Source organism: Phyllopteryx taeniolatus, chromosome 12 (genome assembly GCF_024500385.1).
Source record: "Phyllopteryx taeniolatus isolate TA_2022b chromosome 12, UOR_Ptae_1.2, whole genome shotgun sequence".
NCBI classification, from domain to species: Eukaryota; Metazoa; Chordata; class Actinopteri; order Syngnathiformes; family Syngnathidae; genus Phyllopteryx; species Phyllopteryx taeniolatus.
In genome coordinates, this window is record NC_084513.1 from 9,772,806 (window position 1) to 9,788,549 (window position 15,744).

The 15,744-nt window shown below is 40.3% G+C and overlaps 3 protein-coding genes across 13 annotated transcripts in view; 2 read left to right on the forward strand and 1 right to left on the reverse strand.

The window, feature by feature from the left end:
• Positions 1-496: 496 nt before the first annotated feature.
• Positions 497-5,467, reverse strand: c12h2orf69 (chromosome 12 C2orf69 homolog). 3 transcript variants are annotated; one of them, XM_061793645.1, is made up of 4 exons: positions 5,337-5,467; positions 3,872-4,125; positions 2,441-2,679; positions 497-1,791 (listed from the first exon to the last, which is right to left on the reverse strand). In XM_061793645.1, the coding sequence occupies exons 2-4, from the start codon at positions 4,097-4,099 to the stop codon at positions 1,314-1,316; spliced, it is 945 nt and encodes a 314-aa protein (XP_061649629.1). In that variant the 5' UTR covers positions 4,100-4,125; positions 5,337-5,467; the 3' UTR covers positions 497-1,313. The 3 variants fall into 3 exon arrangements, with proteins under 3 accessions (XP_061649629.1, XP_061649628.1, XP_061649630.1); XM_061793644.1 differs by lacking the exon at positions 5,337-5,467 and adding an exon at positions 4,948-5,068; XM_061793646.1 differs by lacking the exon at positions 5,337-5,467 and adding an exon at positions 4,530-4,545.
• On the forward strand, positions 4,581-11,744 carry ftcdnl1 (formiminotransferase cyclodeaminase N-terminal like 1). Of its 3 annotated transcripts, none has more exons than XM_061793641.1 (6): positions 4,581-4,681; positions 8,043-8,161; positions 9,143-9,238; positions 9,312-9,467; positions 9,571-9,759; positions 10,656-11,744. In XM_061793641.1, exons 2-6 carry the CDS (start codon positions 8,047-8,049, stop codon positions 11,090-11,092), a joined length of 993 nt encoding a protein of 330 aa, XP_061649625.1. In that variant the 5' UTR covers positions 4,581-4,681; positions 8,043-8,046; the 3' UTR covers positions 11,093-11,744. The 3 variants fall into 3 exon arrangements, with proteins under 3 accessions (XP_061649625.1, XP_061649626.1, XP_061649624.1); XM_061793642.1 differs by lacking the exon at positions 4,581-4,681 and adding an exon at positions 4,830-4,871 and having other exon boundaries at positions 10,656-11,743; XM_061793640.1 differs by lacking the exon at positions 4,581-4,681 and adding an exon at positions 5,293-6,708.
• Positions 11,745-11,963: 219 nt separating this feature from the next.
• Positions 11,964-15,744, forward strand: part of LOC133487284 (nck-associated protein 5-like) — a 45,214-nt gene continuing 41,433 nt past the window's right edge. For 5 of the 7 annotated variants that reach the window (XM_061793634.1, XM_061793636.1, XM_061793637.1 and 2 more), the window contains exon 1: positions 13,273-14,194. The gene's annotated coding sequence lies outside the window, so the exon portion shown is untranslated. Of the gene's footprint in view, positions 12,091-12,429; positions 12,500-13,272; positions 14,195-15,744 lie in introns of those variants that run through there. The other 2 variants (XM_061793632.1, XM_061793631.1) reach the window with 2 other exon arrangements.

The following is a 15,744-nucleotide window of genomic DNA, read 5'->3' on the forward strand; positions in this document are numbered from 1 at the left end:
ATGTGAGTGTGAATGCTTGTTTGTTTATATGTGGCCTGTGATTGGCTGACAACCAGTTCAGGGTGTAACCCGCCGTTAACTGGGATAGGCTCCAGCATATCCGCGACCCTAGTGAGGACAAGCGCTGTAGATAATCGATGGATGGATGGTTACGGGTCAGTTAGACCCACAATGTAACAAGTGGGTTAACTTTTTGTATTTTTTTTTATGACCATGTTGAGAAATTCCAAAAATAAAATCAACACTTTTTATGAAACATTTCAAGTGCCATTTTGACTCACAACATAAGAAGGTTAACCATGAAAACAGATAAATCTATGACCACATTGGATCCCTGAAGAAAATTCAGAGCATGTGTGTGTATGCATCTAAAGAAACATGTATATTAGTGTAATAAAAAAAAAAAAACATTTCTGCTCCCTTTTTGCTCCTTATGTCACTGCCAGTTCATGTTATATACCACCTAAACATAAAAAGAAAACAAGGCCAGCAGAAGTTTAATGCAATTATCTTTATTTCTTTACATTTTCTTCAATATTTCTTCTTGAAAGGGTCCATTTGACCCGCAACAGAGTATTTTAATTTTCACATTCCTCTAAGATCTTTGAACATGGCCATAAAATGGAATGATTAGCTTTGCGACGTTCAACAATCGTGACCGCCATGGTCATAGTGCAGCGATAGTGGGAAATATGACATGGAATTCCAATGAGTACACATTCATAGCTCCTTTCAAATGAACACACCACCAGACTAGAACTAAAGAAGACAAGAATAACACGCTTTCAGTCTATTCAGTCTACTGTTGACCTCATAATCAGTCGTACAATCTAAACTGAAGGACTAAGACAAGTCAACCAGTGTGGTTTCAAAGCCTGTAAACATAGCTGATCACGAATGCAAGTTTAAATGGAGAAAGTCTCGTGCGCACACAGCCTATAATTTAAATGAAAACACAGGGAACATTTTTTTTATTTATTATTTTTAAAAATGGGTCAAAATGCGTCATTCTAAGTAAGGTGCCTGGAAAAACAACTTTCCACTGTGGGAAGGCGCTATTTCCAACAAAACCAAAGGAATTAAAGCTTACCCTTGCAACCCCTTTTTCCATGCTGAATCCTCAAAATGTTCACACTTTGAGGCAATTTAGCATCACCCATCTATCGTTCCACCAGATGTATAGCCTAGTACCGAGACGTGTACACACAGAGAACCAGACATATTCACTAAGATCCATTAATATAAATTAAAAGATCCAGATAAATACCCAGAAGATCCCGACGTATAGATTCAGTAGAAAGATTAAAAAGGGCTCAGAATTCCTGAATGACCCTAAAGTGGTTTTCTATGGACGGTGGTTCGTCCTCAAAATGGAGTTTGTCATACAGACGTGCCCCAAACTCCTCCAGGGTCTTCACGAAAGAAGCGTGCTCTCGCCCCACCCAGGCCCGCATGGGGTCTCGGACCTCATAGGGCGTCACGTGGGCGTGGACCCCGATCCCGCTGGTGGCCAGTTGGCCCAGCAGTCTTCTGTCCGTCACCCAGGTCTCGCTCCCCCCTGGGTGGCCGCCATCCAACCAGAACATGTCCGAAAGGCTTCCGACAAAGTCCGACAGGTGCGGGTCCGCCAGGGCACCGGCCAGCTCATACACCACCTGGTTGAGGACCACGCAGCCTTTACTGAAACCCACCAGAGTCAGGGAGAACCTGGCGGGGGTCCCGGTGCCGCCTCCCGCAGGCCTGATGGTGTTTGGCAGGCCGGCTCGCTCCATCCCGTGCATCAGCAGAGATCTGCAACCACAGACGAGGAGAGTGTAGTTAGTGCAGTCACATTTATGGTAATGATTTTGGTTTTATAAGGCAGTTCGATTTTAACATGAACGACTTTTTGATAGTTTTATAACAAGCTGAGTATCTTTGGGGTTTCTTCAGGTAGTTTTATTATAACCTGCACAAGTTTGGGGAGTTTTGATGCAGTATTTATTTTAACCTGAGTAACTTTTGGGGAATTGCGGAAGTGTTCGTATGAACTGAATACAGTGGGGAATTTATGGTAGTTATAGTTCATAATGAGCAAATTTTGAGGTTCTACAATAGTCATTTAACGTACAATTATTGTGGGATTTACAGTACACATTCAAACTTGTGCATTTTTTTTTTGGTACTCTCACTTTACCTCATCACTTATGGGGGTTTTATTCTAACCACACAAATCTTTGAGTTTTTAAGGTGGTGTTAATTTAATCTGATCAACTTTTGTTGGTTTTAAAGTTATCACTTACCTGTACAAATTGTTTTTTTTTTTTTACCGCTTTTCTGGTCCTTACGGTGGTAATGTCAATTTATGCGCACAGAAAATACAAAAGGCCAATCGCATATATTGTCACTCCTTCATGTGACACTTGGCGGCCCGTGAAAGGAAGGAAATGAGATTACCAACCTGAGGTGGCGAAGTGCTCCACCATTGGGCGAGTACGGGGCGTGTTCCGGGGCGCCGAACATGTTGCTCTCCACAAAGTTGCGGTAGCTGCTGAACTTGTGCAGGTACATGCGGGAGGCGCGCACCACCCACACGTGGTGCCCAGGGAAGCGGCGGCCCAGCGTGACGCCCACCTGCTCCAGACTCCACGGCAGCCACTGGGCGCACTCCGGCTCCGAGGACATCTCCTCCTGGAAGTTCTGCACAAGCACAACACAAAAGAGACACTGTGATGATGGACAGTTATATTTTATTGCATTTGCATTTTACTTTTCATAATGGAATGGTTAAGAAATGTTCTCTTTTTTTTAATGATGACCAGGTACAACGTTTTCTATTTTTGTTTTTGTTTTACTTCTGTAAAAACAGCTGTGACATTTTCTCATTTTAAATTTTACTTCTTTATTGGTAGACATTTTCCCCATTTTTTTTATTTTTCTTATGTGAATTATGGACAGTTTTTCTATATTTGTTCCCATTTTACTTCTGATGATGGACAGTTTTTTTTTTTTTAATTTACATCTGTGAGTATGGAATGAGTATGACATTTTCTTGTTTTACTTCTGATAATTAAGTTAAGATTTTTGTGCTTTTCATTTTATTCCTTTAATGTTGGGCAGTTATAATATTTTTTGTTCTGTTTCTGTAATGACACACAGTAACGATATTTCTAATTTTTTACTTTTTTTTGTTTTATGTGGTTGTTTTACTTCTACTACTTTGGCACTTTTTCCTTTTTATGATAGATAGTTAAAATATTTTATTATTTATTTATTCTAGTTTTTATTTATTCTAGACATTCTAGTTTTACTTCTATGATGATGGACAGTTTTGACATGTCATTTTTTAAAACTTTTGCATGTGATGGACTGTTATGACTCGTTTTTATGAAAGCAAGTTAAATTTTCTTTTTTTAACTTTTACTTCCAATATTATTTCAGTGATGGAGGGCAGCTATTTAAAGATCTTTCGTTTTCAAATTACTTCTGACGATGGGCTTTTTGTCATTTTTCAATTTTACTTCAAATGGACGATTATGACTAGTTTTTCAGTTTCACACCTGATGATAGACAGTTAGGACATTTTCTTGTTTCTTTGTTTCATTTTTTAGTTTTATTTAAGATAATGGACAGTTACAACGTGTTTCATTCTTTAAGGTTTATATTTCTGAAGATGGCCAGTTATGACATTTGTGATGATGGACAGTGACAACCTTTTCTTATTTCTCAGTTTTATTTCTGTGATGGACGACAGGTACGACGACATTTTCCTCATGTTTCAGTTTGACTTGTAATGGCAAACTGACCTTGAAGCGGGTGCAGCAGACAAGAGCGCACTACTACTGCACCCACTCTTCTTTTTTTCCCCATTGTCCTTGATACCTGTGCTTACCTGAATGTCCCCGTGGAAAAACACCACATGCTTGTTATTGCTTGTGTTCTCTGCTTGTGAATCGTGTCCATTTCCGGGCCGTAGGAGGAGCAGATCGTTGAGCATGTTGGGTTTGCACCCGGGCACCGCCACTAGCTTGTGGATCCTCTGCGTGCTCGGACCTTTGGAGAGTCCAACTGGGCGGCTGCTCGATGCCGGAGAAGAGGACGGCACCACCGTAGTCGTCATCGTCGCTTATTCGGCTCCAGCTGTCACTATAACACGGTCAATCCTTCAGTCCAATGTAAAAACATTTAGCTACAAGCACATAGTAGCCGCCTCGGTCGAATTAGCACCACATTTAGCTCCGAGGTGGCCTTAATGTAAGCTTATTTCTCTATTTTTATGTGATTTGCCCACCCAGAGGCGCTGTTTATTAAAAACGCCACCACGACAAACGGCCTCACTGCGCATGTCACTTTTACAACACGACACGGAGCATGCGCGAAGCCACGAAGCTTCTTGTCAAGCGAGCTTCCCAGCCAAAGATGATTCCTTCACATTAACTTCCGTTTTAACTTTAAGGCGACGAAACTAAAGACGAACTACATTCATCTTTATTTCATACATTTAAATACACTACTCTGAATATTTATGAAGCGATTATGACAAGACATACCATATTTTGAGCACTAGTGTTATTAATTTAAAAAATATGTGACTCGACAGAGCAGGCGCGAGTGTGGACGTAAAGCAAGATGATTCCCTCACGGTTACTTCCGAGTGCAACTACCAGACGAACTACGCTCGTCTCGCCAAATTCATTCAAAGGTGCTCCCCCAGTGACGTGGAAACTGTAAATTAAGTTTCAAGCATATTTTAAATAATATTAGTAAATAAAAGCACCTACACGCCACTTTTAATAATTTTGCAGTATTTAGTGACAAGTGGACTTTGCCCAATCTCTGTACTCTCTACTGCCGCCGGCGATTATAAGCACCCAGCGATTCTCAAGTGCTCGGTGACTATAAACTCAATTTTAAATTTTGTTTTAAACGAGACTGTCCCCTCTAAGATAACTTTATTTTGATTCTCACGCATTGCTCAGTCATTCCTTGCGAGTTCCCACACGGAACATGTTAGATCCAGGACAGGAAGTGTAGGTGCCTAGCGCGCTAGGCAAAATGGCTAAGCTAAAGTGTTTTCCTTCGAGGCCACTAATCATCCATAGTGGCAAATAAACTACATTCATTCCAAGTATTGTTGTCTTCAAAGGAGGCCAAGGAGTAAACTAAACATCATGACAGTGAAGCCGCGCTAAGTGCTAACCGCTACAGCTAACGTGTTTAAAACGGAGGGACACGTGTGCTTAATTAAGTGATTAATATTTATAGTTTAGCTAGGGGAAAGAGACTAAGCAATTAACTAGAATGTAAACAAATTAAATGTTTTTAAAAAACACTGAAAACAAGTGAAAAGCACATACGTTCGTAACTCGGTAATGATGCAATACATTACCGCGTACGTCTCCTGTACAAAGAACGTATTGATATTGAGCTTTTACTAAAACGAAGACAAACTATTGCTATTATGCAAACTATTGATATTGTGCTTTCCTCAAAAAACGGACAAACCATTGATGTTGAATTTTCTGAAATTTATTGCATTTTCCTACAGCGAAAACAAACTATAAATGTTACACTTTCTGAAAGAACACCACCATTGACTTCTCACTTTCCTAACATACATATGATTGATGTTGCAGTTCTGATCAAAGAACACAATCTATAGGTGTTGTAATTATTTAAAGGAACACAAACAATGTTGCACTTTTCTAAAAAGAAGACACGTTTTTATGTTATAACTTCATATTTATGTTGCACTCTTGTGAAAAGAAAAACTTTTCTCTAGTTTTATATTATTATTCTTTCATAGTATACTGTACAGCATTTGGTTTGATGGTACACTGATTCTAGAAGGAAGACAAACTAGTCATGGTTTTTCCTAAAATAATGAGAAAATATTGAAGTTGCACTTTCCTGAAAAGACCATCTACTCATGTTGACACGACTTTTCTAGCTGCAATGAGTAGAAGCTTGCATTTGAGAAGTCACTACTTGTTTTTTTCCGTTTGATTTTAAAAGTCATTAAATCTGTTCTTGTTTACATAAGAGATAATCAGGTTTTACACCTCTTATATATACAGTGACGTGAAAAAGTATTGGCCCCCTTCTCAAATTCTTATATTTTTGCTTTGTTTCCCCACTTTAATGTTGAAGATCATCAAACAACTACAACCCAAGTGAACTGAAAATGCTGATTTTAAATGGTGATTTAATTTATTAAGGAAAGATCTATCCAAAGTTACCTGGCCCGGTGTGAAAAAGTAATTACCCAACTTGTTAAATAATGAATTACTGGTGGCTAATCACAATTTTTGGTTCATTTTCACTGACCACACCCAAGCTTGGTTACCTCCAGACCTGTTCAATCGCTTAAACAGAATCTGCCCTGACAAAAGCCAGGCAAAAGATCTAAAAAAAAATAATAATAAAAAAAAAACGGCAACAAAATGATACGATCCAAAGAAAATCCAGAACAGTCGAGAAATAAAGTAATTGACCTCTATCAGTCTGGAAAGGGTTACGAAAGCCATTTCTAAAGCTTTAGGATTTTAGCGGAGCATAGGGAGAGCCATTATCCTCACATGGAGAAAACATGGAACAGTGTTGAACCTTCCCAGGAGTGGCCGGGCTACAAAGATTACCCCAAGAGAACAGCAATGACTTTTCCAGGAGGCTACAAAGGAACTCAGGACAACTTCTAAAGAACCACAGGCCTCCCTTGCCTCAGTTAAGGTCAGTATCCACGACACAGCAATCAGGAAGAGACTGGGCAAAAATAGCATCCAAGGCAGAGTTCCGAGGCGAAAACCACTGGTGACCAAAAAGAACATAAAGGCTCATCTTACTTTTGCAAAAAAGATCGGAATGATTGCCAAGACTTTTGGGAGAATATTCTATGGAATATTATATGGAAAGACAAGATGAGAGTTGAACTTTTTGGAAGGTGTGTCTCATTACATCTGGCGTAAATGTACGTAGCACAGCATGTCAGAAAAAGAACATCATACCAACAGTCAAACATGGTGGTGGTAGCGTGATGGTCTTGGGCTGCTCTGCTCCTTCAGGAATTGGACAACTTGCTGGAATTGATGGAACCATGAATTCTGCTCTTTCACAGACTATCCTGAAGCAGAATGTTCAGGCATGAGTTTGTGACCTCAAGCTGAAGCGCACTTGGGTTCTGCAGCAGGATAACGATCCAAAACACACCAGCAAGTCAACTTCTGAATGGCTTAAAAAAACAAAATGAAGGTTTTGGAGTGGCCTAGTCCAGGTCCAGACTTAAATCCGATTGAAATGCAATGGCATGACCTTAAAAAGGCCGTCCATGCTCGAAAACCACAATTCTGCGAGGAAGAGTGGGCCAAAATATCTCCACAGAGATGTGAAAGACTCATTACCAATTATAGAAAACGCTTGATTTCAGTTGTTGCTGCTGACGATGGCCCAACCAGTTATTACGTTTAGAGGGCCAATACATTTTCACACAGGGCCAGGTAACTGAATAGTTTTTTCCTTAATAAATGAAATCACAGCGGACGACTGGTTAGAGCGTCTGCCTCACAGTTCTGAGGACCGGGGTTCAATCCCCGTCCCCGCCTGTGTGGAGTTTGCATGTTCTCCCCGTGCCTGCGTGGGTTTTCCCAAAAACATGCATGGTAGGTTCATTGCAGACTCTAAATTGCCCGTAGGTGTGAATGTGTGTGCGAATGGTTGTTTCTTTGTATGTGCCCTGCGATTGGCTGGCAACTAGTTCAGGGTGTACCCCGCCGGCTGCCCGAAGATAGCTGGGATAGGCTCCAGCACTCTCGCGACCCTTGTGAGGATAAGCAGCTCAGAAAATGGATGGATGAATGAAGTCACGATTTAAAAACAGCATTTTAAGTTCACTTTGGTTATAATTTGTCTCATATTTACATTTGTTTGATGATCTTAAACATTAAAGTCAGGAAACTATGTTAAAATATACGAATTTAAGAAGGGGGCCAGTACTTTTTCACGGCACTGTACATGTTTTCTTATTCTACCCAAATCTTATAAAAATATTATGACTATTAATATTGCAGAAACATGATGGGCACTTCATCGGGAAGACGCCTGGTGACCTGCCTGCTCAACGTGTCTGAGGCTCGCAGAAAGGATCTGGTGGAAAGTGTGGCCAAGGCGGCTTTATATGACTATGAAGGCAAGTCCGTAACACAAGAGCTAATACTGTAGATCTGATTTCTAATATGGTTTATCATATTGTTGAAGTTGTGCTGATTCTCAACACTTTTTGCAAGCTCATATCCTGATTAAAAAAAAAATTCTAGTCCTTTTGTAGTCCACAGCCTCCAAAACTCACTCAGTAGCAACCGCTGGAAAGTTAGAAAAAAATTAACCGGGGATAACAAGTTTACCAATCATCATGAAATTGGGCGCACGTCTATCATAACAGCACACACGAAAATGTCTCAAGGACCCATGCCTGAAATTGAATAGGAAGTCGGCCAATTTTGTTTGAAGCACAACAATCTTTGGTGAATTGCAGGCTTTTAACTTTGTTAGAAAGGAAAAAAAATCTGCCCCAAACATCAGTTTCACAACTCAACACGAAATTGGGTCGACATGTCGGTCATGACTAGATGAATGAAAAAATCTCACAGAAGTGTTATTAGGATTCCTACAAAGTTTCCAGGCAGGACACATCCTGCTGCGACATGATTGGCTCCAGCGTCGTGGGATGGGCCGGATACGCAGATGTAACGAGAGAAACATCTCAAACATGTATCACATTTGTACGAAATAAAAAAAAAAGTTTGTTCTGGTTAGGTTTTGGGCTATGGTTGGTGGGGTTTACGGCAGTTTAGGATGTGTTAGAGGTTAGGATTAGGGTGTGACAGGTTTAGTGGGAAACATATTAATGGCGCCACACTTAAGTCACATACTTGTTTTCCCGTCTGGAAGCAGTTGCGCATATTATGCCGGGATACTGCAGCCAATCATAGTGCAGTGGCGCGTGTCCTGGAGCCAGTAATATTTGGAGCAGGGTGTGTCCTGCTTGGAAACTATGTGGGAATCCTCATAACGCCTCACAGAGCCATTCCCAAAATTGAATAGGAAGTCAGCCATTTTGGTTAGAAGGTTTCAACAAACACTCTCAGTTGTCTTCATTATCATTCCACAGGTGTTAGAAGAGATGGGACCACGGTGCTGAACATCTTCAATGACCATGACTATAACCGCTCCGTCATCACAATTGTGGCCAGTATTGAATCCATCAGTAAGTACTGATCCACTTTAATGGAACGTAATTGACAGAAAAACTACATCATATATTTTTTAACGTATTTCAGAGGAGGCCGTCTTGTCTGCCTGTGTGAAAGCCTGTGAGTTGTTTGACATGCGCACCCACTCGGGGGTCCACCCGTGTTTGGGTGCTGTTGACCTGGTACCCATCTACCCCTTGGGGGAGGACGTGGGAATTGAGGACTGTACTCAAGAGTCTCAGGGTGAGATACCGTTCGTGTATGCGTTTAATTGTCAGCTCTTTTGTGTTTATATTGGGTTTTGGCTGTCGTCTTCATAATTTGGTCGTTGCCTGGGGTTCCTCAGGTATCGCCCGGGGCCTTACCCAACGAGTCCCGGGCACCAGCGTCTTCCTCTTCGGGTGGGCGGATTCCCCACTTCAGCGCGGGCTGGCGCAGAGGAGGAAGGAGATGGGTTGGTTCAAGAAAACGCCCGACTTGAACAGTGTCAGGGTCTGCATTGGGCCTATGCCACAGAAACGCTTTGGCCTCACAGGTGAGCCCAAACATTCATCCATCCATTTTCAACATCGCTTAACCTGGTTCGGGTCGCAGGGCGCTGGAGCCTATCCTAGGTGACTTCGGGCGAAAGGCAGACTACAGCCTGACCTGGTCGCCAGTCAGTCGAAGGGCACATAGACACGGACAACCATTTGCACTCACATTCATATCGTCACTGAGTGGGAACTGAACACACGCTGCCCGCACCAAAGTCAGGCGAGTGTACCACGACACCATCAGTGACCGTGAGCCCAAACACTCTAATCCAAATGGAAATTGCTTTAAGAAACGTTTTTGCTCTAGTATGATGAGTGTCTTGAAATCTCCAGCATTTAAATTTTCATCACTATTCCACTCTTAATACAACACATTTACCTGTCAGAAACGTTTCTCAATACGCCGTAATCGGAACAAATACTTCCAAAATTGTATGATGTTCTTGAAATGTCCAGTGTTTTCATTTTTCCTTTTTCCCACTCTTAAAATGAAAAATTTGACTGACAGAATGCTTCCTTAATACGCCTTGATTGGAGTGAACCCATCTCTTACGAAAAAAAGGAGTGAACCCATCTCTTAAGAAACACACAATGTATTTCACAGTATGATGATTTTATTCTAAAGCCCAATTTTTACATTTCTTTTGCAAGGCCTTGAAGTATTCCTACTTTCCCCCTGTTATGCCTAAAAACTGTGACCTGCTTAATAATGTGGAACAACCTAATTTAGCCTACTGTATTAAGGCTTACCTCGGAAAATATTTTGCAACCCTGTTTGTGATTAATCACAGTGCACGTAACAAGACAGGAGAAACATGTTTGATTTACGTAAATCCTCTACTGTATATACAGTATATTATTACAATGAAGCAGTAAGTATTCACTATTATTATAGGTGTTGGCTCCAGTCCTTATGTCATGAACTGCAACGTTACTATTGACACCCAAGATCTCACCGTCGGACGCCGCGTTGCCACCGCCATCAGGGAGTCCACGCCAGGGGGTCTTCCGGGGGTCCAAGCCCTCGCTTTGCCACACGAGGGTGCCGTGGAGATCGCCTGCAACGTGGAGAGCGTGCCGGGGGATCCGCCCCACCAAATGAGCGGGACGGCACCTTGGCCGTCCTTTCGCATCGGGGGTCAGCCGTACTGTCACGTTCCAGCTTCTCTCATCACCGCCAGGGTTGCAGAGCTGGCGGGGAGGCACGGGGTTGGCACTAAGGGCACTGCCTTGGTGGGCTTCACCCCTGTGGAGTGTCGGGGCTTGGCTGAGTTGGCTCTGTCTCGATGCATTGCTGAATTTTGGAAAGAGCAACAAAGGGTGCGCATGTGAAAATAAATTCTGGTTTAAATGACCTTTATTTTAAAATTATTCACATTTGAGTTAAAATTAGAGTTTAATTGGGGAGTACACTATAAATTCTCAAATATTACCAACCAGATGCTAACATAAATAGCATGTAGCTGAGAGTATAATGGCTAATGACTGGAATAGAAATGAGTAGAGGAGCGTGACTACAATGGATGCGATTTAAATGTTTCATGAAGGAGCCAGTTTGATAATAACATTATATTTAATACATGGAAAGACATAAATAGTGTATATATATTTTTATCAGCCACCTATTTTTATTGTGTAGCCACCCAATGCATGACCACTCTACATCGCCAGTATTCCAGACTCAGCACTTTTTGCATCATTTCCTGTGTATGCCAACTTGTGAGTATACCTTATGCTTTGATTTCAGTGTTCACCGTAGTTGACCCAAGAGTCAACCTGCGAATACACATACTTTTATTTCAATGTTAATGAATTGCCTGTTTCAATAAGTTTGGCTCTTGAGGCAATTTGTGGGTATGCTTTGATTTTAAAATGGAATTTTACTACGGTATGTTGTAGGGCACAAAGACAAGATAATGATGAACTCATCAATGTTTAAATAAGGTTTGCCGATTAGTCAAATTGTGAGGTGTACACATTGTTATGCTTTAACTTGAGCGTAAATAAATTGACTTATTTCACAAAGACGAAATAAAGGGTGAGTTCTTCCATGTTTCAGTAAGGTTGGCCCATGAGTCAACTTGTGAGTACACATTGTATCAATAAGGTCGGCCCATGAGTCAACTTTTGGGTACACATTGTTATATTTTGATTTAAAAATTGACTTGTTTTATTATGTTGGAGGGCACAAAGATGAAGTTCCGGTTGAGTTAAACATTTTCAGAAGGATGGCCAATAAGTCAACTTGTGAGGAATACAGTTATGCTGTGATTCAAACGTGTTACTGAATTGGTTTCATTATGTTGTAGGACACAAAGACAAGATAAAGGGTGAGTTCTTCCATGTTCAATATGGTCGGCCCTTGAGTCAACTTGTGAGATTGAGACATTGTTATGCTTTGATTTCAACATTGATGAATTGACTTGCTTCATTCACCAAGACAAGATCATGTGTGAGTTCTTGAACGTTTCAAAAACGTTGGTCCATGAGTCTGGGCCATGAGTAGTTATTGTTATAGTTTGATTTTAAAATGTTCTTCTTTCATTATGTTGTAAGGCACAAAGACAAGACAAAATTCTTCTTCTTCAATGTTTTTAATACGGTTTGCTCACAAGTCAACTTGTTTTCCTTTGATTTCAACATTAACGAGTCGTTTCATTCCGTCGTAGGTTTTCAAATGACATAAGATGACCCCCCTTATGAGGCAGTTGTTCATCCTCAGTGCACGCCTTCCTCTTGGTAAGTCTTTGTACGCCATCCAGCCGAAGGTTTAGTCACACAAGCAAGGCAGGCAGCATCTCAAGCTTCTTTTCATGCATCTTACGTACATTCTCTCCATCCCCGTCTCTCTTTTTTTTTTTTGCACCTCGACACAAATGCATCTTTTACCCCATGCGTGTGCACCCCGTACATTCGGTATGCACACACAGTGCCTGTCAGGCTGGCGAGCATCACGACTTAATCTAGGTCAAAGCATAAACCCAGAGGTATTCTGGTGCAACACACACACACGCGTTCATATCAATGCATCTTTAAAAGCTTCATGTTTAGCCAGCAATCCGTTCAATATTAATTTCCCTCTAATAGGTTACCCGACTTGTGATTTGGCTCAAGAGCACCATGACTAAGCACGCTCAGGAGTAATTATTATACATCCAAAAAGGGACACTTAAGTGCATTTCTGTGTGTGTTTGTGTGTTTTATCTGCTTCCTTTGATATAATTTAGCCTGGCAGCGTATCATCCGAGATGCAGGCCCATGTGTCACGACGTAGAGAAAATAGAGGAGCTTATTTCCTCACGTCGTCCTCCGCCAAGCCTTCTATAAATACACCCAGCGCTCTGTTCTATCTCTGTGAAGCCCCCCCCCCCCCCCCCCTATGTTTGTCCAATCTTTCCTCATAATTGCTCCCTTCCACTTCATCTTCCCTTCTCCTCTGCTCCTGTCATAAAATGTGGAGCAATGTGTAGATTGTCTAGACTAAGGGAAACATTGTGATAGGAAAAAGGGCAAAAAGACAGTCTGCCCAAGTGCTCCTCGCTGTTTGAACCATAATTAGCGTTATTTCGTTAACCCTCCTGTTTTATTATTTTAACAAATACAGTAATATTAATGTTATAAATCTGATTTCTTTTAAATGTGATGTTTAAAAATAGTTAAAAATAAGAAAAAAAACAAAATCTAGTTTTGTCTTTTTTTAACATAAAGAAAATACTTATTTAACTTGACAATATAACAGGAGTGTTAATATCCCAAATGATGAACTATAATTTGAACTATAATTACCATCATTTATTTAATATACACAATGTTTTATTGCTTCTAAGATTGCAAAAAAAGGCAAAATATTGTTAGAAAAGCAGGGTGGGCGGGGGGCGGGCATACAAATGTACCAAAAAAGCCATTTTGATACCCCCTAAAATTGGTCCACACACATTGGCACCTATTCACCAAGATGCAACCTATGAAGTGTGCAGAAAGCCCAACCCCCCACCCTCCACCCTTGACACATGTTCAGCATCCTCTGGTCAGCTGAGAAACCAAAAGAGCGAGAGAGAGAGAGAGAGAGAGAATCAGAGAGCCAGCAAGTGAGTGCGAGAGCAGCGAGGTGGAAACGCGGGTGAGCATCACAGAAAGACACAAATAGAGCGATAAAGCGGCGAATTAGGCAGCCAGGCGACCACGAGGGGGGAGGAAGAGGAGGAGGAGGAAGACTGGCGTGATCCGTGCTTGATTAAAGATCCTCTCCTTCCCCTTCTTTTTTTTTTTTTTTTTTTTTGTGTGGATGTGAGAACCAGGTGGATGTTCCTGGGGCTGGATGCTAGGATCCACGCAGGCCAGGATGGATCCGGTGCTGGTGCTGGTGCTGACCCAGATTAGCGAATCAGGACCGGTCGCCGGTGTTCTGGGGATGTGACCTTTATCTCCGACGAGGTAAGGATGTACACAAGGGTTCTCAAGGCTCTGCAGAATCATTTGCAATAAATCATTATGTGGTAGCACTTCAAAAAGGGCCAATTAAAAGCTCTGATATGAAAGAAAGCTATCCTATTATTCTGTTGTTCTTGCATGAATAAAGTTATTTTTTAAAGCCCAAAAAGGCGCATTATTATAGGAATCAAATCCTATGTTACATGTGCTTCCAGAGGGCATAACCCTAACACCAGTTAAACATAACTACTATGTATGCCTAAATGCCATAGGAATTTAAAAGTTGCCCACTTTCAAGAAAGAAATGTATTGTTATTACAACAAACTCAGATTTCTTTTTAAAAAAATACAAAATTTCCTTGTTATGAAGAAAGAGAAGAAGAAAGTCAGGGTTTTTTTTCAAGAAAAAAAGGTATAACAGTGATTCTCAAAGTGTGGTACGATAACCACTAGTGGTATGCATGCGCCTCCTAGTGGTATGTATGTGAAATAATCACTGATTAAGTCCAGTTCAGTTGTATTTAACATTTAAGTTCAAAAGAATGAATATAATCTTTAAGAACTGTTTTTCAAAAAATAGTTTATTTAGGAACAATTTTCATTTAACGTAGATGTGCAGTTCATTTTCGTTGAATTATTATTCAAATATTTCTTTCATTATTTTACTCGCTAGGCTCGAGCACACCCGCAACCCTAGTGACAATAAGTGGTACAGAAAATGGATGGATGGATGCATATTTAAACGCATTGCTAATGTTGAAACTGTGTAATTTTACAGTGGTTTACGATAATATTAAATATACTTTTTAGGAATAAAACATCTCTCATTTTTGATGAGGAATTAGGTCTACTACACTACTGTATTTTAATATTGGTCATTATGGCAGTACTTGAAGAGCTAAGTATTTTTTTAGGTGGTACTTGATGTAAACGTTTAGGTGATATGTGGTGTAAAAAGTTTGAGAACCACTGCTTTACAAGACATTTTTCTTTGGCAGGAAACTTCATAATCCTAACACAATAATATCATATTATTCTAAGATAAAGTTTTAATATTATAATATTAAAGTCAAAGTTTAACAAGGGAAAAAAATCATATTTTATGTTACGATGACAAACATAACATTCGAGAAAATATTTGTCGTGATGAGAATGAAGTCATATTTTTTCAAGAAAAATTTGTAATCATTACACGAACGTAGATGTATATTGCCAAGTTGAAAAAGTGTAATCTTACGATAAGAAAGTCGTATTTTTTTCTAAGAGAAAGTCAATAGAAAGATTGTAATGTTACAGTACAAATGGATATTTTTTCGAGAAGTATTCTCTTAAGATTACGCATTTTCATCCCAACAAAAATGTCTTTGTTCTTTAAAGATTACACTTTTCTTTCTTGCGAACAAATTAAACTTTCTCCTCATTACATTTTTTGTTCTAAAAAATAAAAAGGTTATCGTTTTTTTCTCTAAAGTAGACAACATTTTCATTCCTGTGGCATTTAGGTGTACACATAGTAGTTGGCATTAGGATTATGACGGTGTTCCTTGGAAAAA